Source organism: Furipterus horrens, unplaced genomic scaffold, assembly GCF_987537825.1.
Source record: "Furipterus horrens unplaced genomic scaffold, mFurHor1.1.pri manual_scaffold_11, whole genome shotgun sequence".
NCBI classification, from domain to species: domain Eukaryota; kingdom Metazoa; phylum Chordata; class Mammalia; order Chiroptera; family Furipteridae; genus Furipterus; species Furipterus horrens.
In genome coordinates, this window is record NW_028327181.1 from 14,044,491 (window position 1) to 14,063,636 (window position 19,146).

General features: G+C 52.1%; 1 protein-coding gene and 2 long non-coding RNA genes across 3 annotated transcripts in view; 2 read left to right on the forward strand and 1 right to left on the reverse strand.

Annotated features, from left to right (window-relative positions):
• Positions 1-2,884: 2,884 nt before the first annotated feature.
• LOC149996974 (uncharacterized) lies at positions 2,885-9,058 on the forward strand. The gene is made up of 3 exons (XR_016507252.1): positions 2,885-2,936; positions 4,286-4,356; positions 7,860-9,058. It is a non-coding gene; the product is annotated as an uncharacterized LOC149996974 (long non-coding RNA).
• A 15-nt stretch (positions 9,059-9,073) lies between these two features.
• Positions 9,074-10,877, forward strand: LOC149996975 (uncharacterized). The gene is made up of 2 exons (XR_016507253.1): positions 9,074-9,248; positions 10,372-10,877. It is a non-coding gene; the product is annotated as an uncharacterized LOC149996975 (long non-coding RNA).
• A 1,954-nt stretch (positions 10,878-12,831) lies between these two features.
• Positions 12,832-19,146, reverse strand: part of TTC28 (tetratricopeptide repeat domain 28) — a 260,354-nt gene continuing 254,039 nt past the window's right edge. Inside the window, exons 14-17 of the mRNA XM_090292459.1 lie at positions 17,824-18,544; positions 15,861-15,985; positions 13,544-13,775; positions 12,832-12,917 (exon numbers count right to left, since the gene is read on the reverse strand). Coding sequence (XP_090148585.1) covers positions 12,832-12,917; positions 13,544-13,775; positions 15,861-15,985; positions 17,824-18,544 — 1,164 coding nt within the window. The remainder of the gene's footprint in view (positions 12,918-13,543; positions 13,776-15,860; positions 15,986-17,823; positions 18,545-19,146) is intronic.

The following is a 19,146-nucleotide window of genomic DNA, read 5'->3' on the forward strand; positions in this document are numbered from 1 at the left end:
TGGAAGCTGTGTGGTTAGCTGTATAGAGTTTTAGAGTTTTGCCTTTTTGCTAAGTATTTTTTTAAATATTAGACTATGAGTCGTCTTTGTTTTTATTAATATCTGTTTTGGTAATCCTTTTATTGCCAACCATTTGGGGCCTAATGCATTGGTAGTTTTTGTTTACTTTTCCCAAACAGCATAGTTTCTTAAAGAGCATGTGGCATATTGCCATCATCTGTCAATCTCCATTTTAGTTGTTTAGTTTGCTGCCATTTTTAACAGTTACTGGTAATTTTTATTCTTTAATCTTATATGTCTTGCTTTTAAAATTTTTGTTGTTGTTCCCTCCTTTTTCTGTTCCTTTAGATCAATTAAATTTTTAAAAATTTACTTGTTTCTCGTGTCCCCCACCTAGTTTGGAACTATAACCCTCTTTTATTTTTATGGGTGATTATGTATATTTATTTAATTTACTCTAAGAGGAATCTATGCTCTCTTCTCTTCCCAAACAACCTGGAACACTTTAACTTCCTTATTTTACATATTATTGTTTAGTATTTCAATTTTATATCACTACCCAAATGAGACATTCCTTTTTATACAATCAATATTTGTTTTTATTTATTCACATTTACCTAGTTTTGTTCACTATTCCTTCATGCTTCTCAGACTTTTAGATGTAGGACGGTTTTTCTTCTTTCTGAAATACTTTCCTTGGACGTTTCTTTTGATACAGGGACCTGGTGATAGTGAACTCCTGTTTTGCTTTGTCTAAACACTTATACAACAGTAGAATTTTCTGTTCCTCCAGCCACTTCACTGAAGATCAGAAGCATTTGGCATCTACATAGCCACCCACTGACAGGCACCTCGTGCCCTGGGGCTGGAGAAGGCGGCTTTCTGGTCCGTTCTGCTGTGCGCTCTCCCGGGCTCTCCTGGCCAGTGTGAGGGTCCAGTGTATTCACAAGGCTGATACTCCACACAGAGATGCATGCTCATTAATGACACAGGGCCACTGTGTACTGCAGAGAAAGCTAGAAAGTTGGGGATGTGCACAGAACACAATTCAGATTCAGCACTTAAAACAGAGGAAACTCATGCTTTAATAGACACTGAAATCACAAAGGAAGGCCAAGTGCCTTAGCAATCTCAATAAAAATATGAAGTTCTTTTTACATGATAAATTTCATAATATAAAAAGTTTAGTGCCATCTGGAAACAGTAATTTACAAAAATGTCCACGTAGGCCAAAGATGGCTAAACACTGCATATAAGGGGGGGTGAGTGCCAAGTGGGGAAGGGGTCTGAGGGAGAGTGACCGCACGTGTCCTCACATGGAACATCTGGAAGGATCTGGCACAAACAGGGGCCCAGTTCACAAACCACATGTACAATCATTTTAGATAAAACAACAAAATATGTGATCAAATACTATACAATTTTCACGTTCTGCCTACTTACTAAAAGCAAACCAGATTATTGCGTGGTATTTCTTCCAACCTGAACTGAAACTTAACAAAGTGACAGTTCTCCTTGTGTTAGGAGGTGGTGGGACAGGCAGGCACCATACTGGAGACTTGCTACAATGATCACCTACTGAGAGTCACTGGGACAGACAAGATGAGGATAGGGACAGTGTGTGCAGCACCTGGTCTCCTGCTGAGACCCCAGCAAGTATCAGTGTGGACCATGATTTTTTTCAAAGGGGATGGAGGTAAGAATTTTTTCATTTTACTACACACTAATGTGGATCAAAATGTAAATTTTAGAAGTTGATTGTGTCTTGGTATTTTGACTTAGTTAAGATTGACAAAAGAGTTGAGTAGGTCACTGGTGAGAAGTAAGGTAGAGTCTACTACTACCTTGCTTTGCGGTCATACTAAGGTTTCTAGGAAAGGGAGATTTTATTGATCTAACCAGGAGTCAGCAAACTGTTTTAAAAGGCCAGGTATTTAGATATTTTAGGTTTTGTGGGCCAAGAGTCAAAGTCAGGAATATTACATAGGTATTTAGATAACTATTTAAAAACGTAAAATCCATTCCTAGCTCATGGCTGTAAAAATCCAGGCCTCTGACCAGATTTAGCCTGTGGGTTGTAGTTTGCCAACTTCTGATCTATACAAAGAAATCTGTGAATTATACTCTTTCACATAATTTTTAACTGCATTCTTTTTTCAGTGTAGCCTGAAAAATTCACTGATTTTACATCCATTTCACTCATACAGAAAACACCAAGACTGACAGTTAACATAAAGAAGTGATGATTCTACAGGGATTTTTAGTTTGGTCCTATTTCATCATCTTAGCTTTCCTTCTCTGAAGCTTATAGCTAGAACAACAAAAGGAAAACACGTGTACCTTTTGGCTTTTCAACATGAAATGTAAAACCACAGTAGAGTAGGGCTAAAACCAGGTTAGGGTCCACAAGTCCTCCTAGCTGGCTTGATAACCATGGGAAGCGGTCTGGGGGGAAGGCGTGCTAGAGGTGGGCAAACGGGGAGCACCTGCACCCTCATGGATGGAGCACAGGCCCCCGGCCTTTCCTCCAGGGCTCCTTGGCACTTGGGAAAGAGGCTGAGGTTTGCTGAGAAAGGAACAGCCCAACTATCTACATAAGGATTCAGAAATTTACTTTGAGGTTTAGTTTTCATTATTGAGGACCTGATTTTGCTATCTAAAGCACAGTGCTATAAACTTGGCTTTCATTTGCTACCCTAGTACTTTCATTACCATTTGTTTTTTTTTCCCCTACTAACATAAAGACATCCTCATAATTGCTGGTTTCTTTATAAAGTATTTCTCTTCCGTGTTGGATCAGGGTTAGAATGGGACATCCTTCTTGTTTGCTTTTGTCAACATGGCTGTTGGGTTAAATGCAAGAATCTCTCCGACAGAGCGGCAGAGAAGAACAAGCAGAATAAATGTTCAGAGTACACTGAGGAACGGGGCACGTGGTCAGTGTGTGTTTATAAAGTGAGATCCTAACCCAAGGTTAAAAACTCGACCTGGGGCTCTTAATGTTCATGTGCCTTCTGCCAGGCCCCTCATGTCCGCTCCACGGGTTGCTGGTGTCCCAGGCCAGGCCCACCTTTGTGTGATACACGGATACCCTCACAGTGAGGGTGGTAGGCTTTTGATTTTAGAATTACCTAAGATGGGCTTCTTTAAATTCTCCAATAAATTGAGTACTAATGATAGCATTTCATTTATTTGAATATGTTAAAGATTATGCCTCCCTAGACTGTTCTTTTGTCTCCTCCAGCTCAACACTTTCAGCACAGGGCCACAGCTGTAAAAGAAGTCCACTTTGCTTTCTGTGACAGCACTTTCAGGGATATGCTTCTGTGTGTGGATGCAAATCCCAGCAAAGGCCCTGCAGCTCAGGCTGTGGACGTTAAAGCCTCTGGGGGAGGGGAGGGGAGGGGGCCTTGTCCTTCAGACGCAGAAGCAAGGGACCCTGGTCACAGCTAAGATGCGGGTCCCTGTGTAGCTCACAGACATGGGGTGCTGGGATTGTAGGAACCTGGCAGCAGATTTTAGACAGAAGTGGTTTTAGAGGCCTGGAGATGAGAAAAGAATAAAATCAAGCAGCTAATAAAGTGAATAGGAGGTGGAAGGCTAGATTCTGGTTAAATCTAGTTAGCCAGAGGAATTTTTTTTTCTTTTTTTTTTTTTTTTTTTTGCTTATAAGGAAACTGAATAATTTCAGTCTTTGCACCCCAAAGCTTGATAATTACTTACTGGTGTCTATTCAGATTTTGACATTTTAAAAAACTTTCATTTGAGCTTTTAAAAATAATAGCTATAAATGCAAAGTACTATTGATAATAAAACCAAGTTGTTTATCCATGTACAAAAAAGGTCAGTAATGTTTTAAAAGCACAAAGTTGCATTTTAAATCACAATTGCATAGTTCTAAAATGCCTGGATAAAAGTTACATAAATTTTTTAAGAAAATTCAAGTTTGCTTGATAGTGGGCTTCAACATTTGAAGACTCAATGAAGCAGAGTTCAGGCTGGAAGCGCTGTTGTGATGTGAATTATTGCATTGTTACTGTGATGTTACACTATCGTGAACCCAAAATTGCTACAGTTACAAATCATTGGCATTTTTAAACCATTATTCTGTTTTTGGCTAATATAACATTTCCATGTAGAATTTAAGTTAGAGATATTTTATATATCCCACCCCAAACCAGCACCTGAAAGCCTTAAAAAAGCTCTATTTGTATTTCTGTGTATAAAAGGTACTGCATATATACCTCTTAGCAAAATATGTGCTCCTTTCCTCTTCCCAACCCAGAACCATGATCATTTCTATACAAAAATCCTGTTGAAGAATCACATCAAAGATGAGAAGCGGAGAGTTTAAAGGTAAACATTTGGTGAAGTGTGTAGAAAATTCCACAAGCCTCCTGTACCAACCCTACAGAAGTCCTGACTTTTGGTGACTCTGGCCCAGAGTCCCAGAGAAGCCACCAGCCGCGCACGTGCATGCGTGCATGTGTGCGTGTGTGTGTGTGTGTGTGGAGGTGCCTGCAGTGTCTGGACGTGGTGCCCCTCGCCTGCAGCGCGCGGCCTCCGTGGGATGGCTGCTGGCTTCACGGGCGGACGGCGCTCAGACAGGAGTGGGCCGAGTGAGTGACGAGATCGCTTTAGGCTGCTGCAGTGTGTCACTGGGAATAAAAGATGCTCTAGCATTTAGAGGAAGGAAAAAATCTTCCTGGGGACAGAAACTTGTAGCCATTTCCAGAAGGAAGTCTCAGAGGGCGTGTGGGAGCTGCCGCAGGCGGGCCGGCGGGCGGGGGCCGTGTGCTCAGCGTGGTGGTCTCGCTGCGCCAGTGTCCGTTGGGGGGGCCTTTCTGTGGTGTTTCTCCGTGGGGGTGCAAAGACAGCTCCTTAAGTTCGAGCTTGTCTACTCCTTCCTCCTTCTTGTTGTGCCGAGGTGACAAATTTAATAGACTGAGGACATCTCTTTTGGACGTCATCGTTCCAGGGGTCCCCCGGAATATTTTCATTGGTCCTGTGGAATGCTGGGGTGTGCTCTGCCAGAACATCTTCAGGTTGTGGACAGCCTGCACCTTTTCATCAATGGCTGCCATTTTCAGTTTGTCTATGTCGGGCGCATCAGCTGGACTTGAGCGAGCCGAACCCGCAGAGGAATAGGAGAGAGCTGGGGATGGTGCGCTCCCAGCGGGTGATTGGTGGCCTGAGCTTGGGGACGTGTTCCTCGGCGATTTGGAAATGTGGGCACTGTAAGGAGAGCTGGGATACTTCAACTTAAAGAGAGGCTGGTCGGTCAGGGAAGTCTGAGAGTCGGAGCCTGGCGATGGCCGGCCACTGTGCTGGCTCGCGCCGTCTTTGATGGACGCCTCTGAGGGGGTGGGGCTGCTGTATCCTGAGCTCACCTTGGGCAGGGACGAGCTTCTGGCTGGGGGCTTTGGCTTAACAGTGACTGGTGAGGGCTGACTCTTCTGATGGGACAGGGTGGGCCTGCTGAACGCGCTGGTTTCTGACGCTCTGAAGACGGCAGCGCTGTGTGGCACAGGAAGGCCGTCTTCCGGGTTAGCGCTCTTGCTGGTCTGGCTGCCGCCCCTCTGAAGACGCTCCACTGCAATAAGGTGACTTTGTGTCTCCTCCAGAATCTTCTGGGCCAGCTCTTGTGGATCAAGTTTTGGGTTGTTTTCTTCTTGGGATTTCACGGTACTATCTGTTTCTGTGCTAGACTGGTCTGATTCTCCTGTATCTGAACTTGCTAGTTTTCCAACCTTCTGAAAGGGTGAGTTTGGGCTGGGAATCAGAGTCATTTTAACTGGAGAATTTGGAGTGCTAACACTCCCCTTGGAGCTCATTGAAACTTTCACACCCCCAGCTCTCCCTCCTAGGGACTGTTTGTGGTCTGGTGAGAAGTGGGTCTTTCTGTTTTCTTGGTAGGCTGCCAAAGGCTCAGTGCTAATGATGGAAAACCCTTCATATTCTTCTTCATCTTTGCTGCCTGCAGGGCGAGTCTTGGGGGAGAGCTGGCTGCGAGGCAGGGTGGATCGCTGTGGGTAAGCATTCTTGGACCTGTCGTAGTCCTGCCGTCCTCGGGGGCCCCCACCTTCTGACCCGCCCTCAGGCTTAGAGACAAAGCTCATGGAGGAGGCAATGGAGCTCAGACTGTACACAGAGATGGCATCGGAGGCGATGCTGTCCGCACCGGTGGGGGAGAAGGGAGGGTGCTGATAGCCCAAGGGCAAGGCATTGGAGACTGACTGGGCCGAGGCCAGGGACTCCAGGGAGGACGAGCTGTCAAGGCTGAGGCGCTTGGGCAGTTCAGTAGAATCTAAGACAGAACGCATGTGCCCAGAGGGCAGTTAGAATTCTATGTGGTTTTGATTTTTCTCCCCAAAATCACAAGCATCTATGTATGCATTGAAGCTAGCAATGAAGTATACAAGTGCTGCTTATGTACAACTTGAACTCATTTTACATTCCTGAGAAACACAGAAATCTTACATAGGGAGGAAAACACCCTAGGAGACCCACAGCCCCGCGAAAGACCCCCACACCATCTCCACTGCTCCTGTCTCCTGGGACCCCACGTCTGCCTCCTGCTCTGACCAGAGCCTGTGGGCAATCTGGATGTCCCCTGTCCTAGACCCAAGCCCATCCACTGAACATTCCAGCAGCCTCCTCTGGAGCTGCTTACACTCACGAGCTCTACCGCCTCTCCTCTCACTTCCTCTTGCCCAACTCTGTCAGGCTTTTGTCCTCCCCAGTTCTTGTAAAGGTCACCAGTGACGTCCCTGCTACCACATCTGTGCTCACCGCTGAGCTCTGCATGGTGGATCGCGTCCTGCCTTCACTGAAGCCCTGCCTCATCTTTGTGACCTTTGAACCCTGGACTGCTCTCAGGACTCAGTCCTCTTCCCCTTGGACCTGTTTGCACATGTGTGTGTCTACCATGGCCTCTCCCTGACCTCCAAAGTCATATAACCGGTTGCCTGGGTGGGTGTCTAATGGATACTTCAAAACTGAGTATGTCCAAGATGAACCTCAAACCCATATCTCCTGCCACTTTCAAGACTCAGCAAAAGGGAGCTCCTCTGGCAGTTGTTCCAAAAAACAGGGTATCACCTTGATCCTCTCTTTCTGACATATATTCCTCAGCAGATCTGGTTGGTTCCGTCTTCAAACCATGGCTACCATCCAAGCCTGGATTTTGTTTTCCCGCTCCAGCCAGCTGGGCCCTTTGAGAAGGTCGCTCAGGCAGGTGTGGCCCCAGGTGGCTCCTCCCTGTCCTGTCTGTGGCTGCCCCTGTCCTTTCTAGTCCTGCACACTGCTTGTTTTCTTCATAGCACTTGGCAACCCTCACCTAATGGACTACGTGTATTTTAATTACTAGTTCGATGCAGGCAGGGAGTTTCTGTTTACTGTTCTTGAACAGTCTCTAACACATGCACACCCCCAAAATGTTTCTTTCCTCTTCCAGAAATGTTGGTAGGTGTGTTGGCACCTGCCTGCAGGGGCACTGGGCAGAGCTCTTACCAAAAAGGGCGAGCAGGGACTGGAGTGCAAAGTGCATGGTTCTTCGATTGGCTTGTTTCCCAGTTTTCAGGATTACTTCCTCCTGACCAACTTCACAGAGATCAAAACCTGGAAGAACAAAGAGTATAAATATCTGCTTCCTTTGGGAAGATTTCGCATCCTGAAAAGGGGGAGGGCTGTAGGGTTCCTCACACAGGGTCACAGGGACCCTCAGCAAGCACTGTGCTGGGGCTGCCCTCTGGCCCTTCACAGAGCACTGGCCACCTGCTACCTGAAATACGTTCTTGAGAGCTGGGGGTCGGGATTAGTAAGGCTTGTTAACATCTGTCTTCTCCATTCTTTTGCAGAACAGTCCACTTAAAGGAGTCTGTCCAGGACAGAAACTGGCCACTCCCTTTGGCATTGAATCCAATATTTAAAGGCTGTGCATGGGAAGTCAGGAACTTCTCAAGGGCAAGGATGATGTCTCCAGCGTGGTCAGTGGCCGCCCCTGAGGGCTTTGGAATGAGCTCTCTGCCATGGTGGAGAAGCAGCTCTCGGCTGAACTGCCCTGCAGGGCCTCCACGCTGCTGACGCCCAGGAGAGGCGGCTCCCCTGATCGAAGGGGTTACTGACACAGCAGGTCCGACAAAGGGCGTGCCCTCCGGAGCAAGAGGCTGGCCCACGAGCTCTTCTGCCACTTGGACTGGATGCCTCCGCAGCGTCTTAGTAAGTCCATCTCTCCAGGAAATCCTCAGGAGGAAGAAGCCAAACATGCTGTGACCCAGGGGGGCTGTGTCCACAGAAAGGCACTGCCAAGCAAGAATTTCGGGCCGAAAGCGCCCTCGGCACTGAAAATCATCTCTCCGCCTCCTTAGCAGGTCACTGAGTTCCCCCCGAAATGGGGCAGATGCTTGGTGCTGAAGACTCGCGGGCAGGCCCCTGGGCTACCCGGCCCTTTCCCTCAATATTCTAGTGACAGCAGTCTGTCACCTGCGGTGCGGCCATCGTCAGCACGCTGTGCACTCATGACGCAGAGTGTTACTAAAGGAGAAATTTGTGTATTTTTTTTCTTACGCAAGGATTCTGATGTTGCTGTGACTATCATTCCTTTGGGAATCAGGTTTCCTCAAGGAGCCACTCAGCATTCTGGTTGCTATGGGACATTTTCCTCTGACTCATAAATAAACACAGCCCCTGAAAGCAATAGGAAGGGCTCAGAGAACTCATTATTTAAAAACAAATTAATATAAATGTAGTATTTTAGCTAGAACCCTCTACTTCTACCAAAATGGTTTGAATTGGTTGCTCCATCAGAACTGAGTCCTCTCAATGACGCACAGCCCTGCGAAGGCTGTGATGGCAGGTGCTCAGTGTTGAGGGCTGGAAGCGGGGCGTCTGAGGGAGGGAGCCGCCTCTCCAGATGCCGGGCCTGCAGAAACTCCTCCCCCTCCGCACCCCACCTCAGTCCAGAGGATTAGAAAATGTTCGTGTTTGCGCACTGACGCACCTCTCGAGTATCAGCGGGATGTGGGAAGTACGGAGAAGCAGAGGAACATCAACAAAAACTGCCTGTAGTGACACGCTGGCCGAGGACACGGGAACATCCAGTTCTAGGTGAGGGGCTGGCTCTGTCTCACCCACCCACACCCAGGGGAGGCTGCGGTCCTGCCGAGGAAGAGCTTTTCCTTCATAAAGAAAGGCCTTGGCTCCCACTTCTTACCTCCCCTGTGCCGCCGCCCCGAGACGGGCCCACGGTGAGCAGAGCGCCGGCCTGGGCGCAGACCTGGCCTTTCTCACTCCTGCCCCACTGGCTACTGACCGCATGCATTTAGGTAGAATTTGCCATGTTTACATGGAGAACACTGCTTTAAAGCCACAGAAACCACTGACATAAAGGACATCAAAGGGTCTTCACAGGGAATGAGGGAGGGCTTTGTGGGTTTCCCTTTTTACCTTCAAAAGCAAATGGAGCCAGCCCTAAGTTGAGGTGGGCTGGGGACATTCACTACAAAATGGGTTAGAAAAGATGGCCCAATACTGAATACCTGGTCTGGTCCTCACAAGCAGAAGAAAATTTCCTTTAAAGGACTTGCTGCCCTGCCTGTCTGATGGTGAGGCTCTGTGACAGTGAATTTGGGCTGTGTCATCCTCCGAAGACGCCCCTCCCTCAGGTTACAAACCCCAGGCCTCCCACGGCCTCACGGCCCACGGGGTCTGCCCCGGTGCCTCCCTCGAGCCAGGTGTGTACTGTCTGCGCTCCTTCCCCACTAGCATGCGAGCTCTGAGAGGGCAGGGCCTCCGTCCTTGGCTCACGGCTGCGTGCCCAGTGCCTAGAACACCGCCTGGCACAGATCAGGTGTTCCCGGAAAGCCGTGGTGTAAAGGACTCCTCTGCAAGTCACACAGGCACGTGGTGGAGCTGCGTCAGGAGCTGCCTTGGCTGAGCAGGGACCCTGCACGTGCAGTTCTGGGGCCCTAGTCAAGTCCAAAGTGGCTTCAACAGGATTCCCTTTCTGCCGTTTTCCAGTACTCAGTGATGGGAAACATGAAAACTGTTGTTTTATGACTGTTTTCTTCAGCTTTTCATCATAGCCTGACTCCCAGCAATACTGAATCTAGCAGATTTCATATTCAAATGATGACTACAAGTGGGAGACATGAAATCATAATACAGGGGAAATGGGACAAAGCTGGGGAGCCATGTGGGAATTGTACTAAAGCACTGGAACCTTGGAGGGGATTGTTTTTGAGTAATAAAATATCTAAGACGATAGAAAACCCTTAAGAATATACCAACATTACCCCATAGAAATTAGGAGGAGAAAAATAGATTTAAAAAAGTGGAACTAAAGAAACCAATTACGTCTGTCCTACCTAGAGCCGCCAGGAACTCGTGACAGCCTGGGAGCCGCCACAGCTGGACGCTGATGGAGACTTGAATGGGGGCCGACGCGAAGTCCTGCTCCTTCTCGCAGGCCTGCAGCTGGGCCAGCACCTGGTGGAGCTGAGAGAGGGCGCAGCGTGAGCGCTCCTTCCCAACACGCCCTTCCCCTCCGGCCCGCCTCGGATTTGTCTCTAAGTGATCCTTCCTTGTGTCACCTCTGTTGTCATCACTGATGACCTCACGTGTGTAGCATCTGAGACTCTCCGCACAGGGCCTTCATGCCTAGTCCTCTCCGTGGGAAGCCCACGGGGCCGGGGGTGTTAACGGCCGTGGGCCAGCCCACGGTCGGGGCGTCTGCTTCCAGCCTCACATCTCCCCTCAAACACACTCGTTGTGGAGCCACTGAGCACAAGAAGAGGGGCTTGGGGCCTGGAAGAGGGGTGGGTTAGAGGCCTGGTCATCTCCTTCCCTTTTTTGTTTAATTAAAATCATCTTTATGATGTTGAGGTAGATGGTGAAGCGGAACCCCGGGTTATGTTCTAAAGCCTTACTCAGCGCGCAGCGAGCCCACAGAGCCTGCTGAGGCACCCGCGCCGTTGCGGGTTTCCCGGCTCTGTGCACACTGCCCGGGAGCCCTGGTGGGCTCACTCCGAGCTGCTGCTGCCCCTGCTGTGCTGACAGAGCGGAAAGGTCAAATCAAGAACACACGAGGGTGGAGCAGGAAAGGGGGAGCCAGAGCAGAGGAGGGGGACGGACGGCCTGAGCCGGCGGCACTGGTCACCCGGCCCGAGCGCGCATTGGCACGTGCATGCGACTCCGAGAAACAGCATCTGTGCACTGCGCTCAGGGCGTGCCAAGGGGACCTCGGGGTGGGTGGGTTGAGGGGCTCACCTGACAACAGTTGCTACTTAAAGTAGTACTCACCATTCCAACCATATTTTTAACAGCCTTCGGCCAGCAGATTATAAGGAAAAGAAAGAAAGAGAGAGAGAAAGAAGACGGTTTAGATTCAAGCACAGGTGGTTATGCAACACGAGCTGATCGCTGCTTTAGGAAGCGCCCCTCCAGGCCTGTGGCCCCGACCCGGAGGGGAGAGGAGCGAGAATCAGCAGGGACACAGGAGAGTGAGCAGCCGCACCCAGGCCAGAAGCGCTCAGTTGGGGTCAAGGGGTCGGGGTCAGGGTCAGCCAGGCCCACCCTTTGCCAGGAGGTGAATAGGGCAGGCTGGACTCAAGGGGTGGGGGGGGGCACAGCGAGTATGAACAGGTCACTGTGAACCAAAGGCCACAGTTCCTGAGTGACCCAGAAAACGTCCACTGTCCCCCGGCTGCAGTGGGCAGCCCAGGACACCTCCTCGGGGCCAGGCAGGAGGCTGTCAGGTGCAAAGTCCCTGTGCTGCCACCAAAAGCAAGAAACCAGCACCTGGCCTTTGGGACTCACAGTCGCGCCCTGCAGGTGGCGTTCTAACTGTGGAGCACAGGCTTCTAGCCCACCTGGGTTCGTTTTAATGCCAACGTTCCAGAAGTGTCTTCCTCTCTGTTCAAAAGCAGACGTAACAACGCCCGTGTGACAAATCGAGTAGGAATTGGATGAAGGAGCGAGACCACACCCCAGGTCCGGGACGCTCCGGCACCACTCAGGTTTCAGAGGCCCATCCTAGGTGGAGGAGCTTGATTTCCACAAATGTTGCTGTTTAAAATGCTATCTGCTGATAAATTTATAATAATGTGTATTTTTTCAAATTACTATACTGAGGATGATCAGGGAAAACTGCTCTGTGCTCCTCAGGGGTTGCTACGCCCTCCAGAAGCCCTCCCACGCCTGGCCGCCCCTGGGGCTCCTGCCGGCCCCTCACCGGCCGGGAGGAAGATCAGAAGCCATGAGACCAAGTTGGGAAGGGCCTGCTCGGTGCTGTGTCAGAATCCTCCAGGTACCTGCGTTAGAGCTACACTTTCTTAAAAGAAAGCCCATTTTAAAAACCCTGCTAAGTGGTATCTTGAAATAGAGCTGTTTGTGGCCCTGCTGTGGCCCTGCTGTGCGGTTTCAGGCGGCGTCCGTGCTCGAAGGGCTGGACACCTGGAGCCGGGCTGGCCCCCCACATGCTGCTGTAGGAAGGCGGCTGTTTACAGCTTGTCCATCAGCAGGAAAACTGGTGGGTGGGGACCACAAGGTGCAGGAGGCCTCTGGATGGAGAGTTCAGGAAATGCCCTGAGACTGCAGTGACAGCAGCCCCTTCAGCGTCCTCAGAAGGCCTGGAAGCACTTGGGACTCAGCGCCCCTCCCTCTGGCATGTGCTAGGGAGGACTTTTCTCTTGCTCCCAGCGTTTGCCTTTTCCTTCTCATAACAGAGGCTAAAAAAAGCAATGAGACCACACTACTTGCAGGTTCCTGTTTAGGCCGAATCACTCTTTCTGGCTCAGCACAGCCCTCAGGTCTGAGCTCAGCAGTCCTGGCTCAACTCACCCGGCTGATGAGCTGCTCGCCTGTCTCCGAGGCTGTGATGAGCTTGCAGAGGGCTTGGAGGGCAGGGGTGGGGAGACCTAAACCAAGAAGAGGAGATGGGTGTTACCCAGAGGGAGCTCTGCACCCGCAGTCCTACTGCCTCCCCAGGGAAAAAGCCCCAAGTGCTCAGCACTGGTGGCCTTAGGACAGCCAGGCCTATATGTCCATGTCTGATTTGGAAAGAAGAGTCTCCAAGAAAGGCAGGGGGTGGGGGGACAGGTGCCAGTCCTGACCCTGCTGCAGTCCTCCAGGTGCATGGTCACATCCCCAGGACCCTGACTTAGTTGCTCAGGCCGCAACACCCCACAAGTGCAGCACAAGCGGCCACGCTGAGCTGCTGCACCCTGCTTCACCCTGGGGAGGCTGCATGGCTCTGTCAGGTCCGAAGCTGCTGACCAGATATTAATGGCAGCTGCTGTTTGCCCAGCATCACCTCCTGTCACCCCGGAACAGGCAGAGTGTCTTGCCATTACAGACCCAAAGATCAAGTTAAGAGCACTGGTTTCCTCCAAATTAGAGGTCTGTCTGGGGCTTGGCCATTTCTCAGGACACTATCGCTCCCCCCCCAGCTGTGAGACCCAGCATCCTCGGTGCAGGGGCCGTGGCCCACCCGCTGCCCGTGCGGTCAGCCAGTCCCCCAGGCCCCGCCCTGCCCGCAGCTCACCCAGCAGGGACTGGATGGTGCTGCTGCACTGCTGGAGCCGGTCGCCTGGGTCAGAAGTTGGGAAGAAGACGGCTGCCGGCAGGCCACTGGCTGGGGGGTCCAGCCGGAAGCCCACGGCGGTGAGGAGCGCCTGCCAGCCGGGGATGCCGCCTACTTTGTTCTCCACGCTCTGCTGGGACGTGTACATGGCATTGCGCTGCCCGTTCTGAATGCGCTGCAGGGACTTCTCCACCTAGAAGGAGGAAGGGGAGTGAGGTGCTGCTCTGTAGAGGGCTCAGCCCTGGTTTCTCTCCCGCTGGCTTCAGGGGAATACAGTGAAGCCAGAGCAGGGCACCCAGGCCTGAGGACTGGACAGGCCTGGGTTCTTGCAGGGGAGGGCAGGGATGTTACAGTCAGAGCCAGCAAGGGCTGGTACAACCCGCAAGAATTCTGTCCCTCCCCTAACCCACCTCCTCCCACGCCAGGCTCTCCTCCACAGACATGGAAGTGATTTGTCTGAAAGCCAGTCTCAGGTCTGGGGCCTGCCTAAGCCATGCAATGGCTTCCCATCCCTCAGATAAATCCTCAGGCCTTCAGGACCCTCATACACCAAGCAGTGCCCATCCTGGGGCCTTGGCTGGCAATGCCCCTCTGCCTTATACTTTCAACTCATCCTTCCCCCACATCCCCCCAGCACTGGCCTCAGGAACCTGTGCCGCTGCCTCCTCCATGGTCAAGTACCCCTCCTTCCTTCCAGGGCCTCTATTGGTGCCTGGGACACGTGGGCTGAACCCATTAAGTAGCTACAGCGTTAACACTGCCAGGAGCGCTCTGTAGAACTCCCAACAGCCGCAGGCCTTCCCCCTGGCAGCTCTTTCTCTAGAGGACCTAGATCCATCCTGATGTACTCCACGCCCTGGGCACATGTGCCATCACTGGAGGGATAAGAAAGTCATTCTAAGATGGCACCTGACACTTCTTACAGTAAAATCCTGATGCTGCAGGCTGACATCACAGGCAGCAAAAAAAATGAATGTTCCCAGGCAACATGGGTGACCAGCCAGCTGCCCATCCATTGGGCTGGAAGGGCCTTGGAGACACACTGCATGTAGGGTCAGGGGTCCCCAGGGCCATCAGAAGGAGGTGAGGGCTGGGGAGCTTGACCCATGGCCCCTGAAGTCATACCAGAAGATGAAGCCAAGAAAGAAAACCTTTAAATGTGCCTGAGGAGCCTCAAGGCCAAATGGAGAGCAGCCAAATAGAGGGGGCAGTTCAGTTACCCATGAGGCAGTGGGGGCTGCTGCAAGATAGAGGGTTACTTTGGGTGGGACAGGGACCTGGGAGGTGCTGAGCAACTTAAGGGCTCTGTGTAGCTTCCAGGCACAAGTTAAAAATTTTTGAGAAGTCTCCCCAAGTTCTCAAAGCATGTGAACACATCTACCCTGTAGAAGGCAGCTGGCTACCTGAAGTCTGGCCTGAGGGCTGTCAGAGGTGTTCAGGTTACAGGATTCTTACTTGTTCACACCCTGACTTCTTTCAGGCCTGAGAAAAACTCAAGCCGACCCTAAGCTTAAGAAACACACATGTCTGATCACTAGGAGCACACGGAGAGCTCCCACCCCCAGGACCATGGGGCAGTAAGTGCCCAGTAAAGGGGACATGTCCACCTAGAACCCAGCCTCCAGATGCTAACCTGCCCACTCAAAGCCTCCAGCCCAGTCCCAGGGTCTATGCGGAAGTCTTCCCCCGGCCCGCCCTCGCAAACACCTCTGTCCTGCAGGGCCATGGAGCAGCTGTGTGCGTCGAGTTTGGAATGAGCATGGATGTGGTGTGGGCCCTGGGCTGGGACGGGGCTGGGCCTTCTGCACACAACTCTAGGAGGCTAAGAATTCTAAAGTATTTGAAACTGCCTCCCCGGTTATCAAGGTGGAAAGGTGAAACAAATTTTATGTCACTTTCTTCTCATCTTCGCAATAACCTTGGAAAGTTAAGTTTGATCCCAACTTCCAGATGATGCAGTTGAGTCTCAGCCAAGGGGACTTGTCCAAAGCCACGTAGCCCAGAAATGGTTGTGGATGGGTCCCTGCACCAGGTCTTTCCTCGGCTGCCCCTCCCCCAGGCTCCTCACAAGGATGACTGTAGCCATTTGTATGACACCACACAACGTGCCCACTGCCTGGACCAGTCGGCGTGGCCCACAGACATCTGGGGACAATGTCCCCGTCACCTGCTCATATGCCCTGGTGCTACGGAAACCATTCAGCCTCCCCCTTCTCTTGCATTTCCAACTGGTTTTGGTCACGGGAAGCCTGGATGAGGAGCTCCCAGGCCCTCTTACCAGGTGCAGCAGCACTCGCAAGGCATCCCGGGCGCGCTCCGGGTGCTGGAGGATCTCCGTGAGGGCCTGGCCGATGAGCGAGGAGGGGCTGTTCAGCTTAACGTCGCCCCCGATGAGCATGAACCCTGTGGAGAGCACATAAGGACACTTCAGAACCCGTCGTCACCTCAGTGGGCGCTTTTAAGAGCCAGCAAGCTGAGCCGAGCTGCAAAGATCCACGTGGCCTGTCCCTCTTCCCAGGCACTGCTTCTGTAAGCAGGGCTGGGAGAAGGCACAGATGGAGCAGTCTCCTCAAGCCACCAAGCAACTTCAGGGCCAATCTGTCCCCAAATAATAGAGGGAAAGGGTTTTTTTAAAGAATGAATGAGCCAAAGCTGTTTTTAAGGGTAACAGGACATCATTAAACATCATTTTCCCCAGAACAAAGTTGTGACTTTAAATTACCTGTCACTAAAACTAAACAAAGACAAAATACCACGTCCCTAAGCACATTGGGAAGACAGGGAGTGGGCCTGCACAGAGGGGGAGGGGACTTGTCAGGAATAAATGGCCAGGCACAGGGACAGGGTTCCCGCGACCCTGAAGTACGCTCTGGGGGCTCTGCAGGGCCCGAAGCCCCTCCGGACCACTCGAGCGCAGGTAGTAAAACGGACATCGAGTGCTGAGGTTTCCACAATTCCATGGAAACGACCTAAGAGTCTGCCTCTCCTGGCAGAAGACAGCTGAGCCTCGTAGCCAGGCCCAGAGCCCTGTGCCCACCCAGCATGAGGTGACGGCCACCACAAAGCAGGCCTGCGGGGCCAGCTACATGTTTCTCTTCAGCCGCGAGAAGAAATGGGACGGGTTCTACATCGTTTTGGATACCTTTTTGAAAAAATACTACAGCTGTGTTCTGCTTATGATGTAAACAGATGTTTCCACACATCGACAGCAGCTCATCCACTTGGCACCCCCTCGGCACCGCTCTGCACCCGCGGCCCTGTGGGCGCCTCGTCCGCTGGTCGGCTGGGCGCGGGAACGCCATGGCTGAACCTCAAGGCTTATCTGACTCTGGCAGGTGACACCAACAATATCAGCACATGTCAACTGGGTTGATTCTGAGAGGAAGACTGAGTTGAAGGCCATTTTGTTCCCAACTTTTAAATATACCCATGGATGGTACATTTTTTGCCATTAAAATAAAATGTAAAAGGTGTTAAGTAGTATATTTGCTGTTCCTGTTTATCAAGGTTTCAGACATTGCTTTATGGGTCAGTACTGTCACAACGGAATCAGTAGGCCCTCCTGGGAGGTGCAGGGCCAACCCTGAGAGACCACCGCAGCCTGCAGGTCCCGAGGTGTGTCAGCAAAACCGCCCCGAATGGACGAAAGGCTGGGTGGGAGAAGGGTCCTGAGTTGGGTTTGGACTGCCCCCTCTCAGGAGTCTGTCTCCTGCATGGGAGGGCCCACAGGGACCCTGAAGGTTAAAGGTCATCATACGGGGCTGAGAGGCAGAGTCCCTGTCCCCCTCCTGTGACCAACTGTCACAGGGAACATTCTCCCTTCGGTCCCTCCGGCAGGCCCCCTCGGAGCATGCGGATGGCCCTCTAAGACGTGTACACCTCACACATCACAAGACATTCATCCTGTTCCTCAAAGACTGTCTCAGATGTGGACAGGGAGGAATCGTCAGTACTGCCACCACCATCCCCGCGCTACCGCTGAGGACACTGAGCTTCAGGGAGGGTGCGTAACCTGTCTCAGGTCACGCAGCCTGGACGTGGAGCTAGAGCAAAGCCAGTCTTCCGAACACCGAATCTAGGGTCATTACAGCCCTGCTGTGTTCTACGGCCACGGGATTTCCATACTACGGTAGTAAAGGACGGATCTGGCGAGGCCCCGGCTCAGCAAAGGGGCCCTCCCCGGGCATCTCCAGCCGCCTTTCCCGCGCCGCCCTCCAGGCTGCCCCGGGCCGTGCGCCCACCTGCCCAGTTGGAGGGGTGTGAGAAGGCCTTGCTGCTCTGCACCACCTTCATGGCCTCCGCCAGCGCGGCGCTGGCTTTCAGGCTGTTCAGCAGGGATGAGTAGAAGGCGTGGAGGAACATCTTGGAAGCGGCCACGGGCACCGGCCACAGAGACACGAGGACGCACTGTGCGCCGGCAGCCAGGAAGGCCCGTGTCAGCGCAATGACCCCGTCAGCTGTGACTTTGCTGTTGGACTCCTGAGAGGAGCCGAGGACCACCAGCTTCACGGGGAGCCGCAGGTCCAGGACGTCGGCAGCCGTGAGCAGCAGCTCCTGCAGGGGCGGGCAGTCCGAAATGCTCTCCCCATCACTGGCGTCGTCCTGCACCCGCAGGGACTCGGGGATCGTGTAGGGGTGGCCAAAGGAGCTCTTGCTGCTGGCAGGGTTGCCATCCACACTGGGAGTGAGGACCAAGGCCGACAGTTTCCAAGAGATGTGGGTGGCAAAGTGAACGCACTCGGCCTGGGTCAGGGCGCTCATGACCCGCTCTTTGGTGGCCACACTGCCCACCAGCGGCTGGCAGCCCAGCAGTTCCGACACCATGTAGGCTTCCTCCTCGGCTGCCGGCATTGGCCCCCACAGCCACCTGTCCATCACTGCTGACGGGAGCTTCGGGTTGCCAATGACAGCCGCCATGGATGTGGAACTGGAGTAGGCGGGCGGGGTCTTCCTCAGGTGACACTAGGAGGGAGGAAGGACAAGCACACCACTGTCAGACTGGCCAGGCTTCCCAGAAGCATGGGGACGGCCAGCCCTCCACCAGGGCTGGGTCTACCTTGGCTCCACTTGTTCTCCTAATAACCTCATTCACGCTAATTTTCAACACCTTTTTGACACAGGTGCATGTCCTAATGAAAATCACACTTGCTATAACAAGTTCTTGAAAATAATCAGGACTGCATGGTAAGAAGGCCACTTCCTGTTTGTCAGACCTCGGAAGGACTGGGGAGGTGGCACTGATGGGACAGAAGGTGTTGGAGGCATGGCTCTCTGGTGTCCGCCGGCCCCACATCTCTCACCCCTACAGGCCTTCCCTGTGTGCCCCTACATAAGCGGAGACCCACTCCTGATGAGTCAGGGGTGGGGGTGGCTCTGTTTAAACTGTGTTTAAAAAGCAAGTCAGACTCAGGGAAGACAGGGCCAAAGTAAGTCCTTTAGAGACATGGCCTACTGAAAAGATTCTAGTTCCCTTCCACCTTATGCGCTGCAAAGGAAAAACACCACTGAATTACTAAGTCAGCATAAAGAAGTCCAGCAAAGCTCTGATTTGCCCCCATGATGCC